A 23,861-nucleotide genomic window follows, 5' to 3' on the forward strand; every position below is an offset into this window, starting at 1 on the left:
TATCCTAAAACTAGTTTTGAATTCAAAGTTCAAATTTTTCTCCACCCCCCTTATAAGCTCTTTATTTCTGTCGACGCCCTTGAAAAACACGCAAATTTAATTTAGTACATTAAAACATTAGATAAAGTTCCCAAAATCTACAATTGATTGATCAATTACTAATTTAAAACAAAAATCTTATGTTTTGATCAAACAAAATAAATTTATCAAACTTTTATGAGCTTGTGACTGGTGTCCGGATCCGGGTTTTTACATTTATAATCAAAGATCCGGATTTGCATCAAAAGGGCTTTTAACACTGAATTTTGTAGATTAATCTTTAAATTTTTTTAGGTTCGCGGTGACGAGCAGAAGTTGAGCTCTATGGCTGCATTTTGCCGCGATATCATTGGTGGAGATAAACTGGATAAGGTAGGATGAAGAGGGGAGGGGGGAGAAGTTGAAAGAACAGGGGAGGGAAACCTTAGGCCTGGGAAAGAAGAATGAGAGAGCAAGCAAAGGGAGGTCAAGCAGAGAGGAGGGATCAAGGGAGGTGGGAGGGGGCATGAATATTTTGTAAAATTTAAGTCTTAAAAGGTACTGTTGTAAATCGGGCATGTAACTCTTTAAATGAACCTTTATTTTATCCAGGTTTATACACCTAGAATTGGAGAGGTGGTAGATGCTACAACAGAGAGGTTCATTTATCAGGTTCAGAACAATTTTATCAATCCCATAAATAATCTGTTAAGTCATCAACTTAATCTACAAGAATTATATACATAAAATGAATATTAATTTCTAGATACAGTCCATCTATCTATCCTATCCATCAACTATCTTTTTAGCTCTGTGTGTCAGTCCATCTATTCAATATTCATCTAAATTCTACAGATCCGTTTACCTTTCTACCTTATCCTTTTATACCCCCATAATCATAGATACGCCTACGGGACAGTCTATTCTCTACCCTTGGTTTTGGAAAAGCAAGGTCTGGTCAGCAAGCCTGGGTTGCCTGGGTGGACGGGATTATCAAGATGACCGAAGATATTCCGGATATTGTTAACGAAGGTAAGTGCTTGAGGACAGGATTATTAAGATGACCAAGGACATTCCAGATATTGTTAACGAAGGTAAGTGCTTCGGGACGAGATTATTAAGATGACCAAGGACATTCCAGATATTGTTAACGAAGGTAAGTGCTTGGGGACGAGATTATTAAGATGACCAAGGACATTCCGGATATTGTTAACGAAGGTAAGTGCTTCTGGACGAGATTATTAAGATGACCAAGGACATTCCAGATAATGTTAACGAAGGTAAGTGCTTGGGGACGGGATTATTAAGATGACCAAGGACATTCCACANAAATTTATATATCTGAAATACTGAATCCTTCACTGTGTCAAGAACTGTATAACAAAGGTAACTGCGTAACTGCAAGGGCCGATGGGATTATTAAGATGAACGAAGATATCCCAGACATTGTTAATGAAGGTAACTGCAGAGGAATGGGATTATAAAGGTGACTGAGGATATTACAGATATTATTAATGTTAACAAAGGTAACTGCTGGGGAATGGGATTATTAAGATGACTGAGGATATTACAGATATTGTTAATGTTAACAAAGGTAACTGCAATGTAACTGCAGGCGGATGGGACTACTAAGATTACCAAGGATATTACAGATATTGTTAACAAAGTTAACTGCAAGATGACCAAGAATATTTCGGATATTCTTAAAAAAATGAAAAATTGGACTTCTCTTCTCTCTTTACATGGTACTTTTACAACAAATTTTTTACTTTCCCCAAATTAATGATGAAATTCGCTGATAAATGTCTAAACGATGTGTGGAATTATCCCCCACAGTGCAGTGGGGGAGGTGATATATTCCCCTGAAATTGTAAGATATAATGTATAGAGTCGGAGGAAACTGAGGAGAAAGAATCTAAAGCTATAATACCTGTTCTGGAACCTGTCCAGGTAATCCTTGATTAGGGCTGGATCAAGAGATAAAATATACAAATTTTCATGAAAGCTAATATGATAAAAAATATACATTTTTTTCAAGTCTTCACTTGATGGACCAAACCTCTGTAGAGTAAAAAAGTGCATTTTAGTTCCACATTTATTGAACTTGTTTCACACTCTCTTCCAATCTATAAAAATAACTTTAAAATTTTAAATCTAGACAAGAAATTTATTTATAACATTGCGCTAATTTCAGGGACATGAGAAGGAAGGACATTCCACCAGTTTTGTGAACGAAGTTAAACTTTCTGATTTTAAACTTGTTCTCACAAGGTCAGTAAAATAATCAGTGTTGTTCATCGTTTTCAATCGTTTTTTGGAAAAAAATTCCAAGATTTTAAAACTGTCATAAATTAAGGTTAGCTTCGACTAAATTTATCCTAAAAGTGTTGGAAGCGATCCAAGACGATATTTTTACACTTGTTTTTGGATAGTTTTTGGGTCGTTTTGTACTTACTTTTATAAGCAAGTTTGAATACAATTGCTTTTCTTACTCTAAGCAAAGTAAAATATTAGGAAATATGATCCAAAAACGAACCAAGGGAATTCACATCATTAAATATAATGTAGGGTTTCAAATTATAAGACTTAAATGACGACCAAAAATAGATCATCTGTACAGTATTCTCTGTATCTTATCCTTTGTGGCTAGCCCTGCAGATAAAAAATTCAAATACTAAGACAATCCTTTATTAAAAGAACAGAATACCTAGTAATCATAAAACAATCCTTTATTAATTTATTAAAGGAACAAATACCTACTAATCATAAAACAATCCCTAATTAAGGAACAGAATCCCTAGTAATATTTTAAAAATCCCTAATTAGGGAACCGAATTCCTAGTAATACTTAAACAATCCCTAATTAGGGAACGGAATTTCTAGTAATAATTAAATAATCCCTAGTAATACTAAAATAATCCTATACATAAGGAACGGATTCCCTTGTAATACTGAAACAATCCCTAATTAAGGAACGGAATCCCTAAATAATTTCAGAAGTATGTCGCATCGTAAATTCGAAGCGCCCCGCCACGGGTCTAAGGGGTTTCTTCCCAAGAAAAGGTCAAAAACCTTCCGTGGGCGTGTCAAGGCGTTCCCTAAGGATGACCCCAGCAAGCCTGTTCACATGACCTGTTTCATGGGATACAAGGTTAGTACCAGTGTCGTCCATTTCTGTGGATTAACAATTAAATTTATATATCTGAAATACTGAATCCTTCACTGTGTCAAGAACTGTAAAACAAAGGTAACTGCGTAACTGCAAGGGCCGATGGACGGACCCTGAGTTTCTTAATTGACTTCTGCAATTTTCTATGCATTGATTATTAAATGTTTAGGCGGGAATGACCCACATTGTCCGTGATGTGGATCGTCCAGGTTCCAAGGTTAACAAAAAGGAGGTTGTGGAGGCATGTACCATTATTGAGACACCCCCTGTCATTGCTATCGGAGTTGTCGGATATATTGAGACACCCCGTGGACTCAGAGCTCTGAAAACTGTGTGGGCCGAGCATATTGGAGAGGAGGCCAAGAGAAGGTAAAAGTTTGATGATAATGTAGAATAATATAAGATGAATTTTATGGTGGAAAGCTCTCTTGATAGGTCGTTAATATCCTTACTATATATTACTATTTAAAATATTAAATTTAAAACTTAGCGATACCCACTAAAGATGAGATTGTAAAGACGACCTGAAACTCGCGATATGGCATTTACACGGTCCGTTTCCTTATATTTATAACTGTAAAAAGGTTTCGCTCTTAGTCAAGTAATTCAATAGTCCCTTTAGACTTATCAAGGCAGAGAGTTAAATTCCATACAGTCGTTTCTTAAGTCTCGTCCTTAGTGGATAGTCCTGTAGATAAACAAATATTAATCAAGTGTCTCATTTTAAGACGAGCAGTGGTAATGTATTTCATTTCAAACAATATTAAAAGTTTTCAGAAATACTGTACAATTCTGACATTATATTTATTCTAAAATATTTGAATTAATAACAACTTTATTTCGTACCGTTAGATTGGATCCGATAATTATTCTGTCATTTGCACCGCACTTGTTAACCAATGCTTTATGTATGTTAACTACTGCATGTGTAAAGCCGATGGTATCTGCCTGACTAACCTCTGCTTGATAGTATGTTAGTTGGGTTCAGATAGATTCATGGGTCTTCCATATATCATCATCATTCATCTTTAACATGATGTACCAGTGGTAATTCCTTCGTGTTTTCATGTATTAGCAAGGGAGTATAATTTGTTTTCATAAATTATCCTCCTGGCACCGGAAGGGGGGGGGGTTATTCTTAAAATTATATAAAATATAATTACCTGTGCAATAGTTATGTTAGCTTGTTTCTTAGTATTTTTCAAGACTTCTAATTTGTTAGTGTTATTGCAAATTGCACAATTTACCTATTTCTATTAGATGTAGATTGCTTAGTAGTGCCCGCAGCTCACCAGTTTTTGTATAATATCTCCATACCTGCTTTTTTTTCTCCTAACATCTTAATTCTCAACTTGAGCGTGTTGTGTTTTATCCATCTTCATTAACTTTTCGGTTCAAGGATTTATTTAAAAATAAATAATTGACAATTTAAGAGACAAAATGTATCATTTACTCTCAGACAAATTAAATCAATGGAAATATAAACCCCCGAGATTCAATGATAAACCCGAGGGCGTAGCCCAAGGGTTTATCATTGAATCCCGAGGGGGTTTAAATTTCCATTGATTCTAATTTGTCTGAGAGTAAATGACTTTCCTTTTTAAAAAGCTGAAAGAGAACTGACTGATTTAAAATTGGAATTTGTGAATTTTGTAAAAAAAATTCGCGCATTTCTAAGAGTTTTCAATGCAGTGTTTAATGAAAAATCCCGCCGGGATTCAATGAAAATTGTTGCATACCAAAAAAAACCAGCTTTTTATAAAGGAATGATTTGGATGTGAAATGATATTTAAACGATCCTACGTTGTTTAGGTTCTATAAGAACTGGTCTGCGTCTAAGAAGAAGGCCTTTACGAAGTCCTGCACCAAGTGGGCTGATGACCTGGGCAAGGCCCAGATTGAGAAGGTATATAATAATTAATATAATCTGCAGTTGTATAAAATCTCGATATCCTTAATACAAGAGTTATCAGCTTTGTTTTATTTCATAACCATCTGCCTCTTCTGTTTTTATTTCTTCTGCTTTGGATAAAGTTAAACAGTAATAAGCTTTAAGGTGATCGTCTGGTAAAATAGACGACCAAAGGGCGGGCCCACCCACCCCACCTCATGTAATTGGAAAGTCAACGGTTCATTCTTTTGTTTACATCATTGTTTATTTGTTCAGGACTTGAAGCAGATGAAGAGATACTGCACCGTTATCCGTGTCATTGTTCACACACAGATGAAGATCCTTCGTCGTAGGTCAGTAGTTTGCTGGGGAACTATGCGAAACTAAAAAAATCTAGAACGTCTTAAAATTCAGGATGTAGCGTTAAAACAATGTTCCTTTTATCTTTGAATTAGACCGCTCAAAAATGAACAATAATAGGTTTTAAGTTTTAAGATTTCAATCATATGTACTCCCGCGCGTTATTTTTGAATATATATATTTACCTATGTAAACCTATTAAATCTGGCAACGTCACGTGTACATTTCACGAATTTGAGCAACAAATTTAAACGCCGTATAATCATGATTTTAATCAATAATTTTTAGGCAGAAAAAGGCTCATATCATGGAGGTTCAACTTAATGGTGGAAGCGTCGAAGATAAGGTGAGTTAATAATGAAAACAAAAGGACCAGAGATGTAGTTTCAGGTTACCCTAAAAGGCTGTGGGAGTGACATGTTATTGTCCAATTCAATACTGAAACCTGAAATCCCAAGCGGGATAGTCTTCTCTATCTCTTAAGTGTTTTGCAAGTAATTTGAAAAAAAATTAATTAAAAAATTCCGTTAATCTTAAAGAAATGACCTGGATCCGGATTTGGATCCGGATCCATTTTTTCCAGTGCGGATCCGGATCCGCATAAAAATGAAATGAATCCTAAGCACTGGTTTAAAGAATACCGTTTTAAATGGACTCCATAAGTAGTCAAATCCCTTTCATTCCCGTAATTTTTTATCCTAAAACTGTATTCCATTTATTTAGTTCTGTTTCATCATGGTTTCTATAAACCATATACTCACTATTTCACCATCATGTCTTTTCCCTAATAAATTATTATATAATAACGATTTTAGGTGAACTGGGCCCGTGAACACTTTGAGAAGGAAGTCCCTGTCGGTCAAGTGTTTGCCCAAGACGAGGTCATTGACATCATTGGTGTCACTAAGGGTCACGGATTCAAAGGTAAGATAATGGTCAAACGTTTTATAAAACCGCTCCACTAAAAAAATATCTTAAATTATTCTGCAGTTATGTCTATCATAAGAAGTAAATTACATATTGGAATGAAGTTTTGCAATTCTACAGGGTGACCTGGAAAACTTAAGCATTTTATAATTATTCTGTTAACAAAAGGGGGTAACACTTTGTCGTTTGATGCTTATGTTTGAAAACCTCACTTTGAACAATTAATAATTTAAATTATTCAATTCAAATCTATATTGCAGAGAGAGCAATTAAAAATAAAATTATCATGATATATCTTGTGAATAGGTGTAACCAGCAGATGGCACACCAAGAAATTGCCCCGTAAAACCCACAAGGGTTTGAGAAAGGTTGCTTGTGTTGGAGCCTGGCATCCCAGCAGAATCCAGTCAACTGTTCCTAGGTAAACTTATTTTTGAACAGTTTTTTATAATTAGAATTTGAAGGGGGGGGGGGGTATTTTAGAAATAATTTGTATCGAACTAACCTCAATTGTTTTCATCGTGACGAAATAAGTCGATGAATAAAACGAGGATATATGGATCATTTTAGTTCAGATCAAGGTTTTTTTTTTTTTAACCGTTGTGAATCGGATATGTAATGTTATTAAGTTACGCCGAACTGTCCCTGTAGCTCGCGATTTAGTGCGCAAATATGTTTTTTACGTTTTTTGCTGAAATTGTGGGGGGGAGATGAATTTTATGGTTGAAAGCTCTCTTGATAGGTCGTTAATATCCTTACTATATATTACTATTTAAAATATTAAATTTAACTAATTAAGGAACGGAATCCCTAGTAATACTTAAACAATCCCTGATTAAAGAACGGAATCCCTAATAACATTAAAACGGCACCTAATTAAGGAACGGTATATATTTAGGGCTGGACAGAAGGGATTCTTCCACCGAACTGAGATTAACAAGAAGATCTACAGACTGGGAGAAGGATACAAGATGGTGGATGGCAAGCTTGTCAAGAACAGCGGAGCTACTGAGTAAGTTCCGTTTCGTGGATTTTCTTAACTTTTCCGCGGAATTTCTCAATACTGTTCCCGACTTTTTCGCTCGCAACGTCGCTTCAGGCGTTATTGGGTTGTAATAGCGGGATATAAGAAAAGAGATGAAGATAAAAGTCTCAGATCTATTCTGGAATTTTGAACCTTATATCACAACATAATAAAAATCGTTCCAATAAAAATGGAAGTTTGAAAAGGGCTTTGACGTATACATACATATACAAATATAATTTTGAATTGTGGTTTCTAGTAAAAAATGACCTTCGAGATTTAGGAGCAGAGATGAAAGAGATTTGCATTCAAGATCAATTTAACGTTGTGAATTGTATCTTCATGACTTTGGCATGAAACTCATTGAATGTAGAATAACTTTAATTAACGAAGTCTGACTTTTCAGTACCTAAACTTGTTCATCCCGGCTTTTTCGCCCTCTTCGTCGCTTCAGACGTCGTATGGTTGTATTGCCGGGATACAGTAAATGGATAATTTATCGCATCAGATTTTTGATTTATCTAAAATCAGAGTTATAAATCCTACAAATCACACTTCGTATTTTATTATTAAGCTACGAGACCTCGCTTCTTTTTTGGTTAAGTAAATTTTCGAGTCTCGGGGGTTAGGATATCCCTAACAGGATGTTGATCTGATCTGATCTGATCTGATCTGATCTGATCTGATTGTGACCTATGATCTGATCTGATTGTGACCTATGATCTGATCTGATTGTGACCTATGATCTGATTTGATTGTGACCTATGATTTATTTAAAATTGTTTAGTTATGACCTTGCTGATAAATCTATCAACCCTATGGGTGGATTCCCTCACTACGGAGAGGTCAAGCAGGACTTCCTTCTCATCAAGGGTGCCTGCATTGGTCACAAGAAGAGGCTCCTCACTCTCAGGTACTTAATTTGGGTCTAGATAATTTACATAAGAATCTTTCTTTTATGTCCTCTACGTATTCAAAGTAGGTTGACGATCCGATTAATTTATATGCTGACCCAAAATTGCATCAGTGTTTGGTTTTAAAAAATTAGCTATTGACAAATCAATTTTCTACATATTTACTTAAAAATCCTAAGTAGATAGTTTTGCTCTTAGCTTGATCCGGATCTAGGTCGCTAAACAAGTGTTGAGCACGACATTATAAGACTGTTAACTCAGTTAAAATGTTCTTTTTACATAGTAAACTATTGTTTAGGAAGTCCCTGTTGACCCACACCAAGAAGAGATATCTGGAGAAGATCAATCTCAAGTTCATCGATACCAGCTCTAAGTTCGGACATGGTCGCTTCCAGACTCCACAGGACAAGGCGGCCTTCATGGGTCCTCTCAAGAAGGACAGGAAGGAGTAGATCATGTCCTGGATCCCCCAAATCTTCCGGGTCTCTCCGCAGTTTTCTGTTAAAATATGAAAACCAGCAACTTAACTTCACTTTACTCTTGTAACCTTGAAACTTGTTGCAGATACTATGGATGCCAAGGTTACCCTAGCTCGTGTTGTCAAGGTTCTCGGCAGAACAGGTTCCCAGGGACAGTGTACCCAGGTAATTAAACGGGTTTATATTTTTAAGAATTTATAAATAAAAAAGAAAATTTATCAACCTAGCAAGTTTTTTTTATCAATTTTATTTTTTAATAGAGGTCATCACATTTTTTGATTCGTTGGGAGTAAATTTTCGCTGAAAATATAAAAAGTTTAATTGAACAGATATTTATATTTTTTGTGTTTATCAGTAGGAGAGTAAAGCATGTTCTAGAGACTTGTTTGATATCGATATCCTCGGTGCAGTGGGAACTTTTATAATGAGCTAAACTATCCCAAAAACTATCCCTTTCCATATCTTCATAATAGCTATTCCTCCCCTGACTGGCTACGTACGATTTTCATGCGGGATATCGAATAAAGATTTAATTAATCGGCAGATTAACAAACGACCGAGAATTGATATCTATTTTCACAATGCTAATTGGATTTATAATTTAAGATGTCTTTAAAAAATTAATTTTTCAGGTGAAAGTTGAGTTCATTGCTGAGCAGAACCGACAGATCATCAGGTAATAGAAAAAAACTTTTGTTTTAGGTTTTGTTATGTATGTCTCCAATTTTCTAAAATGGCATCAGAAAGTGTCTTGTAATTATTGATTACACAGGAATAATTTAACTTTTGTCGGGGGCGCATGGATTTTTATCTGGAAAAGGATTTTGTGGTGTCTGAATAGGGAGGGAACCCCCGGACGCCATGAGCCTCTGCTATGCAGACATCGAGCCTCCCAGATTCGCTAGGCAGACCGAGCCTCCACTATGCAGACAAAGACTACGCTATGCAGACCGTGCCTCCGCTATGCAGTAAACGAGCCTCCACCATTACAGCACAGCTTTTTTAAAATCTTGGTTTTTATGAGTGATGAAAACTTTAAACAATTTTTTTTATGTAGTGACAAGAATTTCATTAAAGATTTGAGTTATTCATTGATTGTCATGATTAGAAACATATATGGACTCATAAAGTGGTTTATAAGATTTGAGAAGCCTCTCATGCCACTCTGTCTAAAAATTTCAAAAAAAAAATTTTATTTAAACTTAAAACACAAGTTTAAAAACCTACTGCACATTTTGATGCTCATTTCTGCAAAGCGGAGGCTTGGTCTGCCTAGCAACTCTGGGAGGCTCGTGTCTGAATAGCGGAGGCTCATGGCGTCTGGGGGTTCCCTCCCTAGTCTGAATCAAATCAGGTCGATTATTGCCACTATTAGAATTAAACAAATCTGGGGGGTTAAGGGTATAAAACAGTTCATTTGTTTGTTTTCATTCCTATTTACTGTTTTTTTCCAGGAACGTGAAGGGACCCGTGAGGGAAGGAGATATCCTCACCCTTCTCGAGTGCGAGAGAGAGGCCAGGAGGCTGAGATAAGTTCCCATCATGGAGGCCTAGTCTCAACCTTGACCTCGACTTCGAGGTCATGTCCTCAAATGCATCATCTTCATCCTGATAGCATCTTATCCTTGTACTCAATACAAAGATTTAAATAAACTTTAAACCAAATTTGATTATTTTTTGATATTTAGATCAAAGTTTTAAGTTGTCTTAAATTTTTTTCTGTAACTTTAATTTTAAAACGCTGGATGTTTTTGTCGCAACTGAGAACAATCAAAACTCGACTTCTTTTGTAAAGGTGGAGAGAAGTGTTGTGTAGAAAGATTTACTGTAGTTTTATTGAGTTAAAGAAGATAATGATTTGCTCCTAGATTTAAAAGAATATAGATTAAAGACCAAATTCTTAATGTTTTTGGCTTCATAAATTGTAGAGATTATTTTTTGTGAATTATTTGACCTTCTCGAATTCTAATTTGCTCAAACGGATAAAGCTAGTTTTTACATTCTTAAAGAAGATTGTAAGCCTAATTTCGAGTGGCTTTCCATGTTAAGATTTCAATGTCCGATCTACAAACCCTTGAAACCTTAATCTCATTAAAAATCTTTCTTATTCTTATCACAGATCTTTTCTGTGAGTAATTATCCAATGCGACTCTTACAAACTAGTGAAACTGCAAACGGCTGAAAAAAAAACCATAACGTTGATTCATCCTTGGAGCAGACAACGATTTCTAGGGTAATGATTAATATCGGACATAGGCATCTTTGCTGGGAAGGTAACTTGAAATCACGCTTACGCATTAAATTATTTTTGATATGCGTCAATATATTCTTAGTATTCCATGACATAGTTATTCAAGGCCAAGATTTTCAAATCTAAACTGTTTTTTGGGGAGTTCATAATTTACGACATATTGCCCTGGGACTGAAGATCGCTGAATTATCTGCCACTGTCTCTAACTTGAATCACAAGTTTCAAGATTCATGAGGAACCGGTGGAAATAGGTAGTTAAAAGTTTTATGCTATTCATCAAATTCTGATGAACGAGGATTCAAAAATCTCATGTGAGAGTTATCCACTAGTTGGGAGTAAGAGTTGGTTAAAAGGTTTAAGTCTTATTTTTTCAGAGAAAATGACAGTTTGATCCCCGAGACTAATAAATTATAAGTATAAGTACTAGAACAAGTTACTGAGGTTTGCTGGCTCCAAGATAACTGAGTTCGAGATGATGGAGTTAACCGATCAGGAGATCATTGTCGGAACCTACGAGGAGTTTGTTCTCGGATACAAGGAACGTTGAAGATTACTCATTAATTTTTGAAAAAACATCAGGAAGATCCGGAAAACATTAATTATTAAATGGCGGATGAAAATTACAGATTTAAGCTAGAATTGATAGGGGGGCGTGAAGTGACCGAAATGTCTAGTCCTTCCTGGCATCGATATACACGGCTGCTTGTTGGCTGTGGCTCTGTTTATTAGATCAAATTCAGCAAGAAAGGAGCTGATTAGTTGCTTTAAACTAGATTTCTCTGGATTCTGCGTTTAAGTATACAAAGTATACACAATTATTGAGAAATAGACATACAGCACAGAAACATAACTTTCTTGATAAAACCCCTTTATTTCTGATATCTGTCAACGTCCTTCAGATTGTCAAAAAGTTGAAAACTAAAGATGAATTCGAACTCGTTCCTTCATTTACCAACAGGTAGGAAACCAACTTCCAGTCATCCAAAGATTCTAAACAACACCCTGTAAGGTTAAGCTTTGTCGGATCCAATTATGAAATAGATTTCAATGTTTATAAGTTTGAAAACTAAATATTATCAATAGTTTATTCTCTTCAAAAGTGATTTGCGGATTTCTACGGCAGAAAACATAGAAAACGACAATATCTTCCACATTCTTGAAATGAAGGTTTTAAGGGTACCATTGTGAATCGGGATTGTAATCTTTGCATGGAGGGTGACTTGAAATTACGCTTACAGTCCCATATCACGATAATAGTCTTACTTTTAATGTTTTTGATTTAATTTCAACTGACCCGACTGAAAACATTACATGCCTGATTCACAATAGTACCCTTCTCCTGTATCAGATTCACAATAGTACCCTTCTCCTGTATCGGATTCACAATAGTACCCTTCTCCTGTATCGGATTCACAATGAGGAAGAAATTTTCGTTTTCCTGTCTTAAAAAAATTCTCTTAATCTCCATTTTGTATCTTATGCATAAATCCGTGAGTTATTTTAAAGGGAATCTCAATTGAAAATTATCCATTTTTAGATGGAAAATAAGGTTAACAGATATCACTTTTTTATAACAAAGCTTTTAAGGGTATCATCGGGACATTCCAACACTTTGATTAAAAGAGTCATTTTAAAGTATAGGTCATAACCAAATCTAACATTATTTTTACCCTTTTTGGTCTATCATTTTTACCCTTATTATCGTCTCTTATTCTAATAAATACCTCGATAATGGGGCTATTATACAAACCAGTTTTTCTGACATCCCAGTTTCATTATTTTTTTTCATTTCAGTGGTAAAAAGTTGCCAATTTTTGCTTAAATCTAATTCAGCAATTGACTCGGCAAAATATCCAATGGGAAGGAAACCCCTGATATAAACCTTTCTCTTAGATCGGTAAGAAAGGGAAGGTGAGGGGGGTGCGGGATAAAAACGTAATTTTTGTGATCCTTATTCATTTTTTGTTTTCAGGGCACATATTGGACCGGTGAGATCAGTTGTAGGGGTCAATAAATTCGTCGTCTCAGGTACACTTCATTGATTCGTTGATTCGTTGATTCGTTGATTAATTAATTCATTGGTTCATTTGTTCATTGATTTATTGATTCATTGATTTATTGATTTATTGATTGATTTATTGATTGATTCATTGATTCATTGGTTCATTTGTTCATTTGTTCATTGATTTATTGATTTATTGATTTATTGATTCATTGGTTCATTGGTTCATTAATTCATTGATTCATTGATTCACCGATTCATTGATTCATTGATTGATTGATTCGTTGATTCATTGATTCATTGGTTCATTGGTTCATTGATTCATTGATTCATTGATTCATTGATTTATTGATTTATTGATTTATTGATTCATTGATTCATTGATTCATTTCATTGATTCATTGATTCGTTGGTTAATTGATTCATTGATTCATTGATTCATCGATTCATTGATTCATTGATTCATTGATTCATTGATTCATTGGTTCATCGATTCATCGATTCATCGATTCATCGATTCATCGATTCATCGATTCATCGATTCATCGATTCATCGATTCATTGGTTCATTGGTTCATTGGTTCATTGATTCGTTGGTTTGTTGGTTCGTTGGTTCGATGATCCGTTAATTCATTGGTTGACAAAAATGTCTAAATTCTCCTTATATTTTTCGGTAAATTCAATGATTTAGCTCTGTGCTTGATTAGGGTTGTCTAATAGGTTGGTTGATCGATCGTAAATCCGTTGATTACCTCGAGTAATCGATCCATTGATTGAAGTATTTGTTTTTTAATTCGTCAATTTATTTGTCTCTTCAGGTGGTAGTGATGAGCTGTGTAAAGTGTTTGATCTGAGTAAACGTGTTGAACATGGACAGCTGATGAATCACGAGGTAAACATTGCAGTACAGTGTACTGCAACCTAGCCGAAGCCGGCCAGAAATAAAACTTAAAACCCGATTTTATATAATTCCTGAACTGCACCTGCAGTTGCTCGTTATATTTTTCTCACCTAATCATATTTTTTATATTTATTATATACTTCGTGTCAAAACATAAATATTGTTTAATTTCAGGGAACAATTTCATGTTTGGCTGGGTTTGGAAAGAACTATGTATTTGCAGCGTCTGATGATAACAGTATATCTGTGACGAAAGTCGGATCTTGGCAGGTGAGCTCATATTTGCACGAATTTTGCATTAATGCAGAGCTTAAGATGCTGATCCATTGGATTCCCAACATTTTGGCTTTCTGTATCCGGATCCGCAAAATTTTGCTGGTCCATGGATACAACCAAAACCTGTTAAGAAAAACTTTTTGCGCTCCAAACAACTGTTGGAAAATGAGAGACGAAAAATAAAATAACTTGAAAATTCTTTTTTCCTTTAAAAAAATCTGAACAAAAAAACTAAATAGAAATGTTCCCGGCCAAAATCCGGATCCATTTTTATGAGGACTGTTGTAGGATCCAGATCTGCATCCTAAGCACTGGTTTTTTATAACAAAGCTTTTAAGGGTATCATCGGGACATTCCAACACTTTGATTAAAAGAGTCATTTTAAAGTATAGGCCATAACCAAATCTAACATTATTTTTACCCTTTTTGGTCTATCATTTTTACCCTTATTATCGTCTCTTATTCTAATAAATACCTCGATAATGGGGCTATTATACAAACCAGTTTTTCTGACATCCCAGTTTCATTATTTTTTTTTCATTTCAGTGGTAAAAAGTTGCCAATTTTTGCTTAAATCTAATTCAGCAATTGACTCGGCAAAATATCCAATGGGAAGGAAACCGCNATTGGTCTTGATTTTATTTCTCTTTCACTATTACATGACTAGTTTCTATTACTATTACATTGTCATTATTATTATTAACATTATCATTTCTATCATTGTCATTATTATTATTTCCAGGTAAACTGGCGTTTAGTGCTGGTAAAGATAGAAAACTGGTAACTTGGAACTTGGTCAAGGCCAGACCAGCCTTCATAACAAATCTTAAGGTACACTTTTTAAGCTTTTACACTTTTTCAACTTATACACTTTTTCAGCTTTCATACTTTTTCAACTTTTACACTTTTTCAACTTTTACACTTTTTCACTTTTTCAGCTTTTACACTTTTTCAACGTTTACACTTTTTCAACTTTCACACTTTTTCAGCTTTTACACTTTTTCAACTTTTCAACTTTTTCAGCTTTTACACTTTTTCAGCTTTTACACTTTTTAAGCTTTTACACTTTTAGGCTTTTAGTTTTTTTTCATTTAAAGGAAATGTAAACGTAATTTCAAGTGACATTCAATGCAAAGATTGCAATGGCCGATACACCACAGTACCATAAAAGCTTTGTCTGATCAAGTATGTATTGGATATCAATAATTTTGAAAACAGATTATTTTTATCTGTGATTTGTCTACAAAAGTGAGTTGCGCATTTTTATGCTCCAGGAAAACAAAATGGAATTATTAAAATGAAACTTTTTAGAACAACGTCAACGAAAATGATATGAAAATTTAAAAAATAATTTGGAATTTTCTTAATGTTTTTTATGTTCAGGGAATTGCTGAGTTTTTGGCTTGTTCTCCTGACGGTTCCAGGTAGTTTTTTTTTTGACCTGGAAGCTGGAACTCTTGTATTGGATACTAAAAATCTCTATCGCTTGATCTGTATACCCACTGTGGTCACTTTCATTTGAGGATCTATTTTGAGTTATTTCTCCCTTGATCAAAGCTCCATTTAACACCTGACTGTAAGGCTTCCATGCGGGAAATCAAATAAAGATTATTTTATCTTCAAATAAACAAAAGATCAAGATTAAGCATTGATCTTGATCTCCACAATACAACCCGACTAATGACAATTTTGAAGGCCACAAGCAGATCTGAGCTGGGAACTTTTGAATTGTGGATATCGGGATTAATGCTTAATCCACTCTTTTTCTTAATCTCCAGATTAAATAATGCTTGTTCTCCTCTTGTTATTAATCTCCAGATTAATTAACCGATCTGGATTAAGGATATCCCATTCTAAAGTTTTCGCCTCTGAAGGTCTAAATATTTACCTCCAATTTCGATAAACAAATTTTACAGTTCTTAATATATCAAGATGTAATTCTGTTATGTCTTTTTGTTTTTCCGAACAGAACTCCTAAACTCCTTGATCGATTTGTCTCAAATTTTAATTTGTGAACCAGGAGAATGTGTTCAGCTTGGATTTAAATTTCTAAGTGTTTTAGTAAAGGTTTAAAGCTAGTCATCTAAATAATACTTGATACTTAAATTTTTTTTAAGATTTACTGTTTTTTAGATGATCTTTTTGGTCTTAATTTTCCTACACTTTTATCTTTACTTAACTTTGATCTTTTTGCAGAGCGGATTGTCAGGTTTGTCTAATAAAGGTTGACAGAGATATGCTTACTTTTCAAACTGAAAATTGAGTGTCTTAAACTCTGTGACGACATTCGCACGCAGTGTACACTGTACAGTACGTACTTTTCACTGTACAGTTTCACTCCTGGGACAAAATTTTCAGTTAAAAAATTGATAAAGGGTTTACGGGTACTGTTGTCAATCAGACATTCCACTCTTTTAAAGTAATAGTCTCTTTAAAAAATTCTAAAGTTGATTTTTGTATTTTTCTATGATGTAATTATTGTCTAGATATTGTGTTGGTATACACCGACGGATAGACGTGTATAGTATAGATGGAGCTGGTATTGAGTATACTATTGATCTCAAGTGTAGACCTAACGGTCTTGCTTTCCTAGACAATAATACAGTGGCAGTTGGAGGAGAAAATACTAAAGTTCAGGTCAATATCTATATATTAAGTAGTAATCTCTGGTTTGTCTGTATGTCCGATCATAACTCAGAAACTCCCGGACCGATTTGCCTCAAATTTTTATAGGGGAACGCGGGGGGGGGGGGAGCACGGTAATGTTCTTAACTTGGGTTTGAGATTCTAAGTTGAGTGGGTAGACTTTTATTAGGGGGAAAAGCTAAAATCGTAATTTACGACAAAAACGTATTTATATCAAAATATATTCCAATAAAATTAGAAAAATTTAAATGTAACGATAAATTATTTTATAAATTCTGACTTCTTAATTGATAAATTCTTAAATATTAAAAAAAAAAGGAATTTTATGGATGTTGGATATATTTAATGTTGTAAAATTAAATTTGTATAATATTTTGTTTTCAACTTTTTTTCTACTGGATTAATAATCACAAAATTAAGAAGATATTTTTATCAACTTTTTTGTCANAAAAAAATTCTCCCAGCCCAAATATGAATTTTTGAAAAGAAAATGATTATTAAAGATTAAGCAAAAAAAGAAGTAACAAAATATAAACTTCTTCTTTTGTTTAAAAAAAAAACCCTAAATCTACGACCTTCTGTAAAAATGCAGACTTTGTTCCGGATCCGGTTTTGAATCCGGATAAATCTTTTCTAATACTTATAGATTATAATTTTTATATTTAGATTCACTCGTTGATAGAGAGGAAGCTGATAAAAGAGTTTGAGGCCCACGAGACCAGGGTTAGATGTATTCAGGTAAATTTTAGTAAATTCATTTTTAACATTTAAACTTTTTCCAAAAATAAAGAATTTCCCCCGTTATGTAGAAAAAGTTGGGATGGGCATCTNATTTGCAAGAGAAAAAATGCTGAATTATATTTATTGGTTTTTTAATGAAGAACCATATAGTTAGATCGGCCCTTTAAAAATCGTTGAATTGTTTGCAATATCATTCGACCCAAATAGCTTATAAAAAGGAGGCTCTTGTTGTAAGTTTAGAATGTTAAATGTCACATGACCCTCCATTTTAAGAGAAATTTTCTACATCTAACTCCTTGAACCAATAATGTAGAAGATATTGTCGTGTTTCAAGTTTGGATAGTGTTTAATTATGATAATTCTTACATTGTTTTCCTGCAGCAGAAATACGGAAGCCACTTATGTGAATAAATCATAATTGTAAATAATCAGGTTTTCAAAATATAAACTCATACTTGATCAGTCAAAGCTTTTAATGGTCACTTGAAATTTCTCCCACACACTCTTTAAGTATAGATCCGTTTACATCATTTTTGTTCCGAATAAACAGAATTAGTTTATTTCAGGTGATTCCTGAGAGTAGTTTAACAACAGAAGAAATAAAACCTGAATCTATTGAAGTTGAAGAAGAGAAGGAGAAGGAGAAATCTGAGAAATCTGAGAAATCTGAGAAATCTGAGAAATCTGAGAAATCACAGAAATCAGAGTCTGGTCATGTTCTAGTCACTGCTTCTAGTTCAGATCACATGATCAAACTCTGGAGAGTTCTTACAGACTCAGAGTCAGAGGTAACATAACAGAAAACAGAGATAACATTTAAGAGACTGTTAACAGGTAAGGAGTCAAAGATAACATGATTAGAAGTTCTTACATTCAAGGAGTCAAAGGTAACATTTAGTTAAGAGAGTTCTTGCAGGCACGGAGTCGAAGGTAACATTTAGTTAAGAGAGTTTACAAACACAGAGTAGAAGGTAACATTTAATTAAGCGAGTTCTTACAGAAAAGAAGTCAGAGGTAACATTTAATTAAGTGAGTTCTTACAGAAAAGAAGTCAGAGGAAACATTTAGTTAAAAGAGTTCTTACAGAAAAGAAATCAGAGGTAACATTTAGTTTAAAGAGTTCTTACAGACAAGAAGTCAGAGGTAACATTTAGTTGAGTGAGTTCTTACAGACAAGAAGTCAGCGGGAACATTTAGTTAAATGAGTTCTTACAGACAAGAAGTCAGTGGTAACATTTAGTTAAATGAGTTCTTACAGAAAAGAAGTCAGGGGTAACATTTAGTTAGTATGTATGATTGAAATTGTGTAAGATTTGAATCTAACGTGAAATTTATTTAACTTTGACGTGGGTTACATAAGAATTTAGTTTCAGTTAAGGCGTCACACGCAACATATGATTGAACCCTGCCATTCAAGACAAGTGGGAAAACATTTTGACAATTTAGAAGTTACCATTTCCGAATTAGCCAAAATATTAAAGGGATCGACTGACTACACATGGTAGTCGAGCTGACAGTGCAGTATTGCAGAGTAATTTTTCAGGATTTATTTGAGACCTTTTTATGGTGAATATTTGTACAACAAGAGCGCAAATTCATCTTTAAAATCTTTCTGGATTGTCCAACCTGCAGGGGCAGGCTTGCCCCGCCCCAACATGCCATGCCTAGCCAGTTTCTCCCTTTAAAAACAGTTTTTAAAAAAATCTTCAAATTGTTATCTCCGGGGTCGGATTAAGGAGCCTTTGAAGTTTTGTTTTAATTTTGACATTTTTGTTAAGGTTCGATGTATCGGAAGTTTTGATACGACCTGCCGTATCACATGTTTAACCACGTGGAACGAGGGAATGAAAGGTACCAAGAAAAGAAAGAATCCTGGAGTCAGTGAGACGGTTCCAACCCCGGTCAAGAAAATTAAATTGTCTGAGGGTGTGTCTAAAAAGATTCAAAATAGTTTTGAAGAAATTACAGTTGAAGAAGAACAAAGTGCCGCTAAGAGTCCTAAAGATCCAAGCAAGATAAAGAAAAAGAAGAAGAAGAATAATTTTGTTGTTTCTGAAAATATATAATTTTTTCATTAATATTAAGGATTAGTTTTAATATGCTTTCGTTCTAATAGTTAGATTTAAAAGAATTAAATCAACAATGAGTAAACATAATAGAAAATGTTTCCTGAATCAAATAGGTTTTATTTATGAATTTTCGGCCTTATGTAATTGAAAGTGTAGCAGATAAAGCTTGGAGCAAAGGGAAAATAAATGTTTCGGGGCCCCGTCCTTATACTTGTTCATTGTACTTACATGGTTATCTACCTCAAAGCAGATTGCTTACTGTTAACTTCAAAGAAATCGGTATTTAATGTTTTTAGAAATTACTTTTAAAGCAAAGAATCTTGTATTGAATGTATATAGAAAATACATTAAAAACAAATAATCAGGTATTCAATGTTTGTTGAAATTATATTAAAAACGAAGAATCTGGTATCCAATGTATATAGAAATTACATTAAAAACAAAGAATTTGGTATTCAATGTAAAGAGAAAGTATATTTAAAAAAAAAGAATCTGGCATTCAATTTAAATAGAAATTACATTAAAAACAAAGAATCTGGTTTTCAATGTAAATAGAAAGTACATTAAAAACAAGGAATCTGGTATTCAATGTAATTAGAAAGTACATAAATAATGTAATTTTTGTTAAGTAAATGCATAAAAATCAATTCAATTACAGGGCCGTCCTAATTTACTTAATTTGAGAGGTCTTAACTCTTGTTGGACGAAGTGTTCTTGGGGAATTTTCATCATTTTGTTACTTTTAATACAACTAAACACAACTAAAATATGTTCTGTTTTATTTTGTTAAATCACATTTGTCTTTTATAAAAAAAAGACCAAAATGTTAATTGGTAACACCTCAAAAGCTCACACAACTGTAGGATGATCATTCTAGGTAATATAGTAGAAAGAGCTAATTCCAAGATGAACCAGTTTAAGATTTAAGCCAAAATTTATAGAATAAAATTTTATTTTTGGAAAAAACTCCTTTGATTTTAAAAAAGTTATATGACGATGAGTTCTGTGGAATGATGTGAGATGTTTCGGTCTACCGTAGAATCAAGAGATAATTTCAAGGATGCGCGAGGAGAGGAAAGCTTTAGCTGACAATTTTTCCAATTTTTCTGAGTTGAAGCATTTTTCGAAATGTTTTTTTTAAACAAAGCAAGGACCGAATTTACTGAATTTGAGAGGTCGCTTTACCGTTCAGATCCTGAATCACCGATGCAAATCATTATGAAACTTTAAATAGGTTATTCATGACTTAAACCGGCGGTATAGGAAGTTCGGCAACATCTCTTTAATTCATCAAATTACGGACAGTCGTTTCTGGGTAACGCTCTATGTTAACCAGCTAAGGCCGATTCTCCGCTATATCTGCAAACTGAAAAATTTTGTACTTATTTAAGCATAAAACTAATCTGTATAAAATAAAGTAAATATATATATATCTACTAGCTGAATGGCTCGGCGTTGCCCGTGGATAAAAAGAATTGAAATATTGAGAGAAAAAATTATAGAAACTGCCACAAATTCAAATTTTGTTTTCCCTATATCTTTGCAACTTTATGGTGTAAACCTTAAATATATAATTCATAGTTTAAAATGCCTAAGGTGTACGACATCAATTTGCAAAGATATACGGATTAGAAAATTAGAGTTTCTGGCAACGACTCCGTTCCATTACGCGAAAATCAATATCTTCTGGTTAGAACATATAATGGTCATTTTTAAAAACATTTTTGCCCTCGGGATACACGCTAAAATATGCTTTAATTGGACATGTTCCTAATTTTAAAAAATGGGCCATCAATCATTATTTACGTGTATTCTATATGAACTGAACAATCATTTTAAAAGATTAAAAACTTCCACAAATTACTTTTTAATTCTAAACTGAGCATATTTCCATTTTCCAGTTTGGTGTGTGGAAACTCTTGTGATGCATATTAAATGAGTATTTTTATAAATAATAAATATTGTTTGTATTGATCACTATAGTGAAGTAAACCTGTAGACCAGTAAACAAAACTTAGTTCTACACAACTCTCGCAATCAAATTCTTTATATTTTTAGCAAATTATTATTCAATTTTGATTATATTTAACAAGAATTGCTATATTTGTAACGTTAATAATGCAACGAGTTTATTAATTATGACATCTTGGGGGAGCTAGGGAACGTTACCAACGGTCAAAACTTTTGTGTAAAATATTGCTAAGCTACAACGCTTAATCTCGATATCCACTGTGACATCTTTTAAATTGAGAATAAGTGCTTGATACCTCATTTTAGTTTCCGGGATATACAATATAAGTTTTTTTTCCTCCTTTTTCTTACATTTATGATTCCCTAAAACTGTGAACTTTTTTTTCTTTGCTAAAGTAATCAAATATATAATTTATAAACTTCATGCAAGACAATGCAAACTTTAACCTTTTTAGCTCATTATTAAAGTCTCATTTTTTAAGGGTAGATATGTAAATCCTATAAATCAGATAAGGAAAGGATTAATTATTAATCATTAATTTTACTCAATCTAATTGTAAAAAAAAACTTTTATGTGAAAAATATCAGAAGTCTTAAATCAAGTAAATATTACTCTTCAAAATATCCAATAAATATTTTAATCCAAATTTACTTTATTGTATTCAAATTGTATTTTGAGGTTTTTAAGAAATATAATCAAACAAAGCTTTTTCCTTCCACGGAAAATGGACTATTATTTTTATCAAAATTGCAGTATAGCGTTTTCAAATTAAAAAACTTTAAACATTATGCCGTACTCGGATATTCAGGGTGTGCCACGAAACATGACAGTTGGTAAGTAGTTTTGAATGTCTTCTTCCATATATTGTATGGATATTAATCAAAGATTTTTGCAGTTTATTTCGTAAAAATGCACCTTTACCTTAAACTTATTTTACTTTGAAATCAATTTTGCTATAATATGATTGTTATATCATATTTCTAATCATTCTCTTCAATATCAAATCACTTAACTAATTATGGAAGAAGACATTTGAAACTATTCACCAACTGTCATGTTTCGTGGGACACCCTATAAAGATTGAAGATCAAATGAATTGTCCGCTAATCTAGGGGAAAATTATGGAGTGCTTTTTTAAGAGCAGAAATGGATTTATCTAAGAGAATAGAATATTAGAAACGAATTTTTAAAAAAACCTCGTTATGAATTTTGTCAGTCCCTTTCAGCCTGAAAGGGAGTTCAAAGTGTACAAATCATGTAAATGTTCACAAATTATATGCAGTAGAGTACATTAATACAGTATGTTTCAATTTCGAATTTTTTATTATATCCACTAAACGTCAGAACGGCTGACCCGATCGGGCCCATTTTTGTGTGGGACCTCATGTGACTCCAGGAAATGTTTATGAATGATAAAAATTTCAAAATTTGTGTGAAAATGTTTTTATTTTTGTCAAATTTTGAAAATGCACGAAAAAATATTCTGAAATCTGCAAACTTTTTTTATACTGTACAATGAGAAGGTGCTCACAGATAAAGCCACAGTTAAAAGTCTAGTAAATGTATACTTTGCTTGTCTGTCTGTTTTTTTATCATTCTGTAACTCTGTCCGTTTGTACCAATAAATGTCAAAACGGCTGAACGATCAGGCCCAAACATTTTTGTGGGACATCAAAAATTTGCCTTCATCAAAATTCGATTTTTGAAGATATTGAAGATAGTGAAAATCCACGAAATATTTTTGAAAAATCAGCAGACCTTTTGTTTTGATTTAGTTTTAAAATGTATAAAAAGAAAAAATGATCATAATGGAAATGGAAGATAGGTGCGAAGCAATTTAAAAGCCCAGTTAAATAAGTTACTTGTGAAACTATTTGCTTTATATCAAAAACACTTCCGAATTGTTTTTATGTCGTCTTCCTATTCCACAGTTTTCTGGTTCTCACTGTATATCAAATCCTTATTTCTCTATTGTTTTGGCAAAATTAGAACTACAGAAAAGTGCTAGGATATTTTACAGAAATATATTTCAGAGAGATGAAAATTTCAATTTCATATATAAAGAATTATCATTAGATAAGACATTTAAATTATAAGAAAAGTCAGAGATAAGACATTTCATAGACAGAGAAAATTTTTATAGATAAGCAATTCAATAGACATAAACGAAGTTTCTGAGAAATAGTGAACGCGTTCTATGCTTTTTTTTCGGAACAATGGC

The 23,861-nt window shown here is 33.4% G+C and overlaps 3 protein-coding genes and 1 long non-coding RNA gene across 4 annotated transcripts in view; all 4 read left to right on the forward strand.

Annotated features, from left to right (window-relative positions):
• Positions 1 to 3,009, forward strand: part of LOC111699050 (cleavage and polyadenylation specificity factor subunit 2-like) — a 25,463-nt gene extending 22,454 nt beyond the window's left edge. The window contains 7 exon segments of the mRNA XM_023469603.1: positions 122 to 126; positions 334 to 411; positions 631 to 690; positions 921 to 1,050; positions 1,907 to 1,968; positions 2,213 to 2,289; positions 2,991 to 3,009. Coding sequence (XP_023325371.1) covers positions 122 to 126; positions 334 to 411; positions 631 to 690; positions 921 to 1,050; positions 1,907 to 1,968; positions 2,213 to 2,289; positions 2,991 to 3,009 — 431 coding nt within the window.
• A 6-nt stretch (positions 3,010 to 3,015) lies between these two features.
• On the forward strand, positions 3,016 to 8,868 carry LOC111699060 (60S ribosomal protein L3). Its single transcript, XM_023469616.1, has 10 exons — positions 3,016 to 3,169; positions 3,357 to 3,556; positions 5,000 to 5,093; positions 5,355 to 5,431; positions 5,727 to 5,784; positions 6,254 to 6,362; positions 6,672 to 6,786; positions 7,264 to 7,377; positions 8,177 to 8,302; positions 8,602 to 8,868. Exons 1-10 carry the CDS (start codon positions 3,020 to 3,022, stop codon positions 8,753 to 8,755), a joined length of 1,197 nt encoding a protein of 398 aa, XP_023325384.1. The 5' UTR covers positions 3,016 to 3,019; the 3' UTR covers positions 8,756 to 8,868.
• Positions 8,869 to 8,898: 30 nt separating this feature from the next.
• LOC111699061 (uncharacterized) lies at positions 8,899 to 9,459 on the forward strand. Its single transcript, XR_002764666.1, has 2 exons — positions 8,899 to 8,947; positions 9,415 to 9,459. It is a non-coding gene; the product is annotated as an uncharacterized LOC111699061 (long non-coding RNA).
• Positions 9,460 to 11,378: 1,919 nt separating this feature from the next.
• LOC111699051 (p21-activated protein kinase-interacting protein 1-like) lies at positions 11,379 to 19,677 on the forward strand. Its single transcript, XM_023469604.1, has 11 exons — positions 11,379 to 11,571; positions 11,933 to 11,991; positions 13,006 to 13,061; positions 13,854 to 13,927; positions 14,111 to 14,390; positions 14,955 to 15,043; positions 15,596 to 15,636; positions 16,699 to 16,849; positions 17,525 to 17,596; positions 18,166 to 18,387; positions 19,378 to 19,677. The coding sequence occupies exons 1-11, from the start codon at positions 11,506 to 11,508 to the stop codon at positions 19,663 to 19,665; spliced, it is 1,398 nt and encodes a 465-aa protein (XP_023325372.1). The 5' UTR covers positions 11,379 to 11,505; the 3' UTR covers positions 19,666 to 19,677.
• The last annotated feature ends 4,184 nt before the right edge of the window (positions 19,678 to 23,861 follow it).

Source organism: Eurytemora carolleeae, unplaced genomic scaffold (genome assembly GCF_000591075.1).
Source record: "Eurytemora carolleeae unplaced genomic scaffold, Eaff_2.0 scaffold343, whole genome shotgun sequence".
Taxonomy (NCBI): domain Eukaryota; kingdom Metazoa; phylum Arthropoda; class Copepoda; order Calanoida; family Temoridae; genus Eurytemora; species Eurytemora carolleeae.

Coding starts and splice junctions, on each gene's coding strand:
- LOC111699060 (XM_023469616.1), top strand. CDS start 3,020: ATGTCGCATCGTAAATTCGAAGCGCCCCGCCACGGGTCTAAGGGGTTT. Junction 5,785..6,253: donor GTGGAAGCGTCGAAGATAAG/GTGAGTTAATAA, acceptor TAACGATTTTAG/GTGAACTGGGCCCGTGAACA. Junction 8,303..8,601: donor AAGAGGCTCCTCACTCTCAG/GTACTTAATTTG, acceptor ACTATTGTTTAG/GAAGTCCCTGTTGACCCACA.
- LOC111699051 (XM_023469604.1), top strand. CDS start 11,506: ATGATGGAGTTAACCGATCAGGAGATCATTGTCGGAACCTACGAGGAG. Junction 11,572..11,932: donor AGTTTGTTCTCGGATACAAG/GAACGTTGAAGA, acceptor AACGTCCTTCAG/ATTGTCAAAAAGTTGAAAAC. Junction 15,637..16,698: donor TGTTCTCCTGACGGTTCCAG/GTAGTTTTTTTT, acceptor ATTATTGTCTAG/ATATTGTGTTGGTATACACC.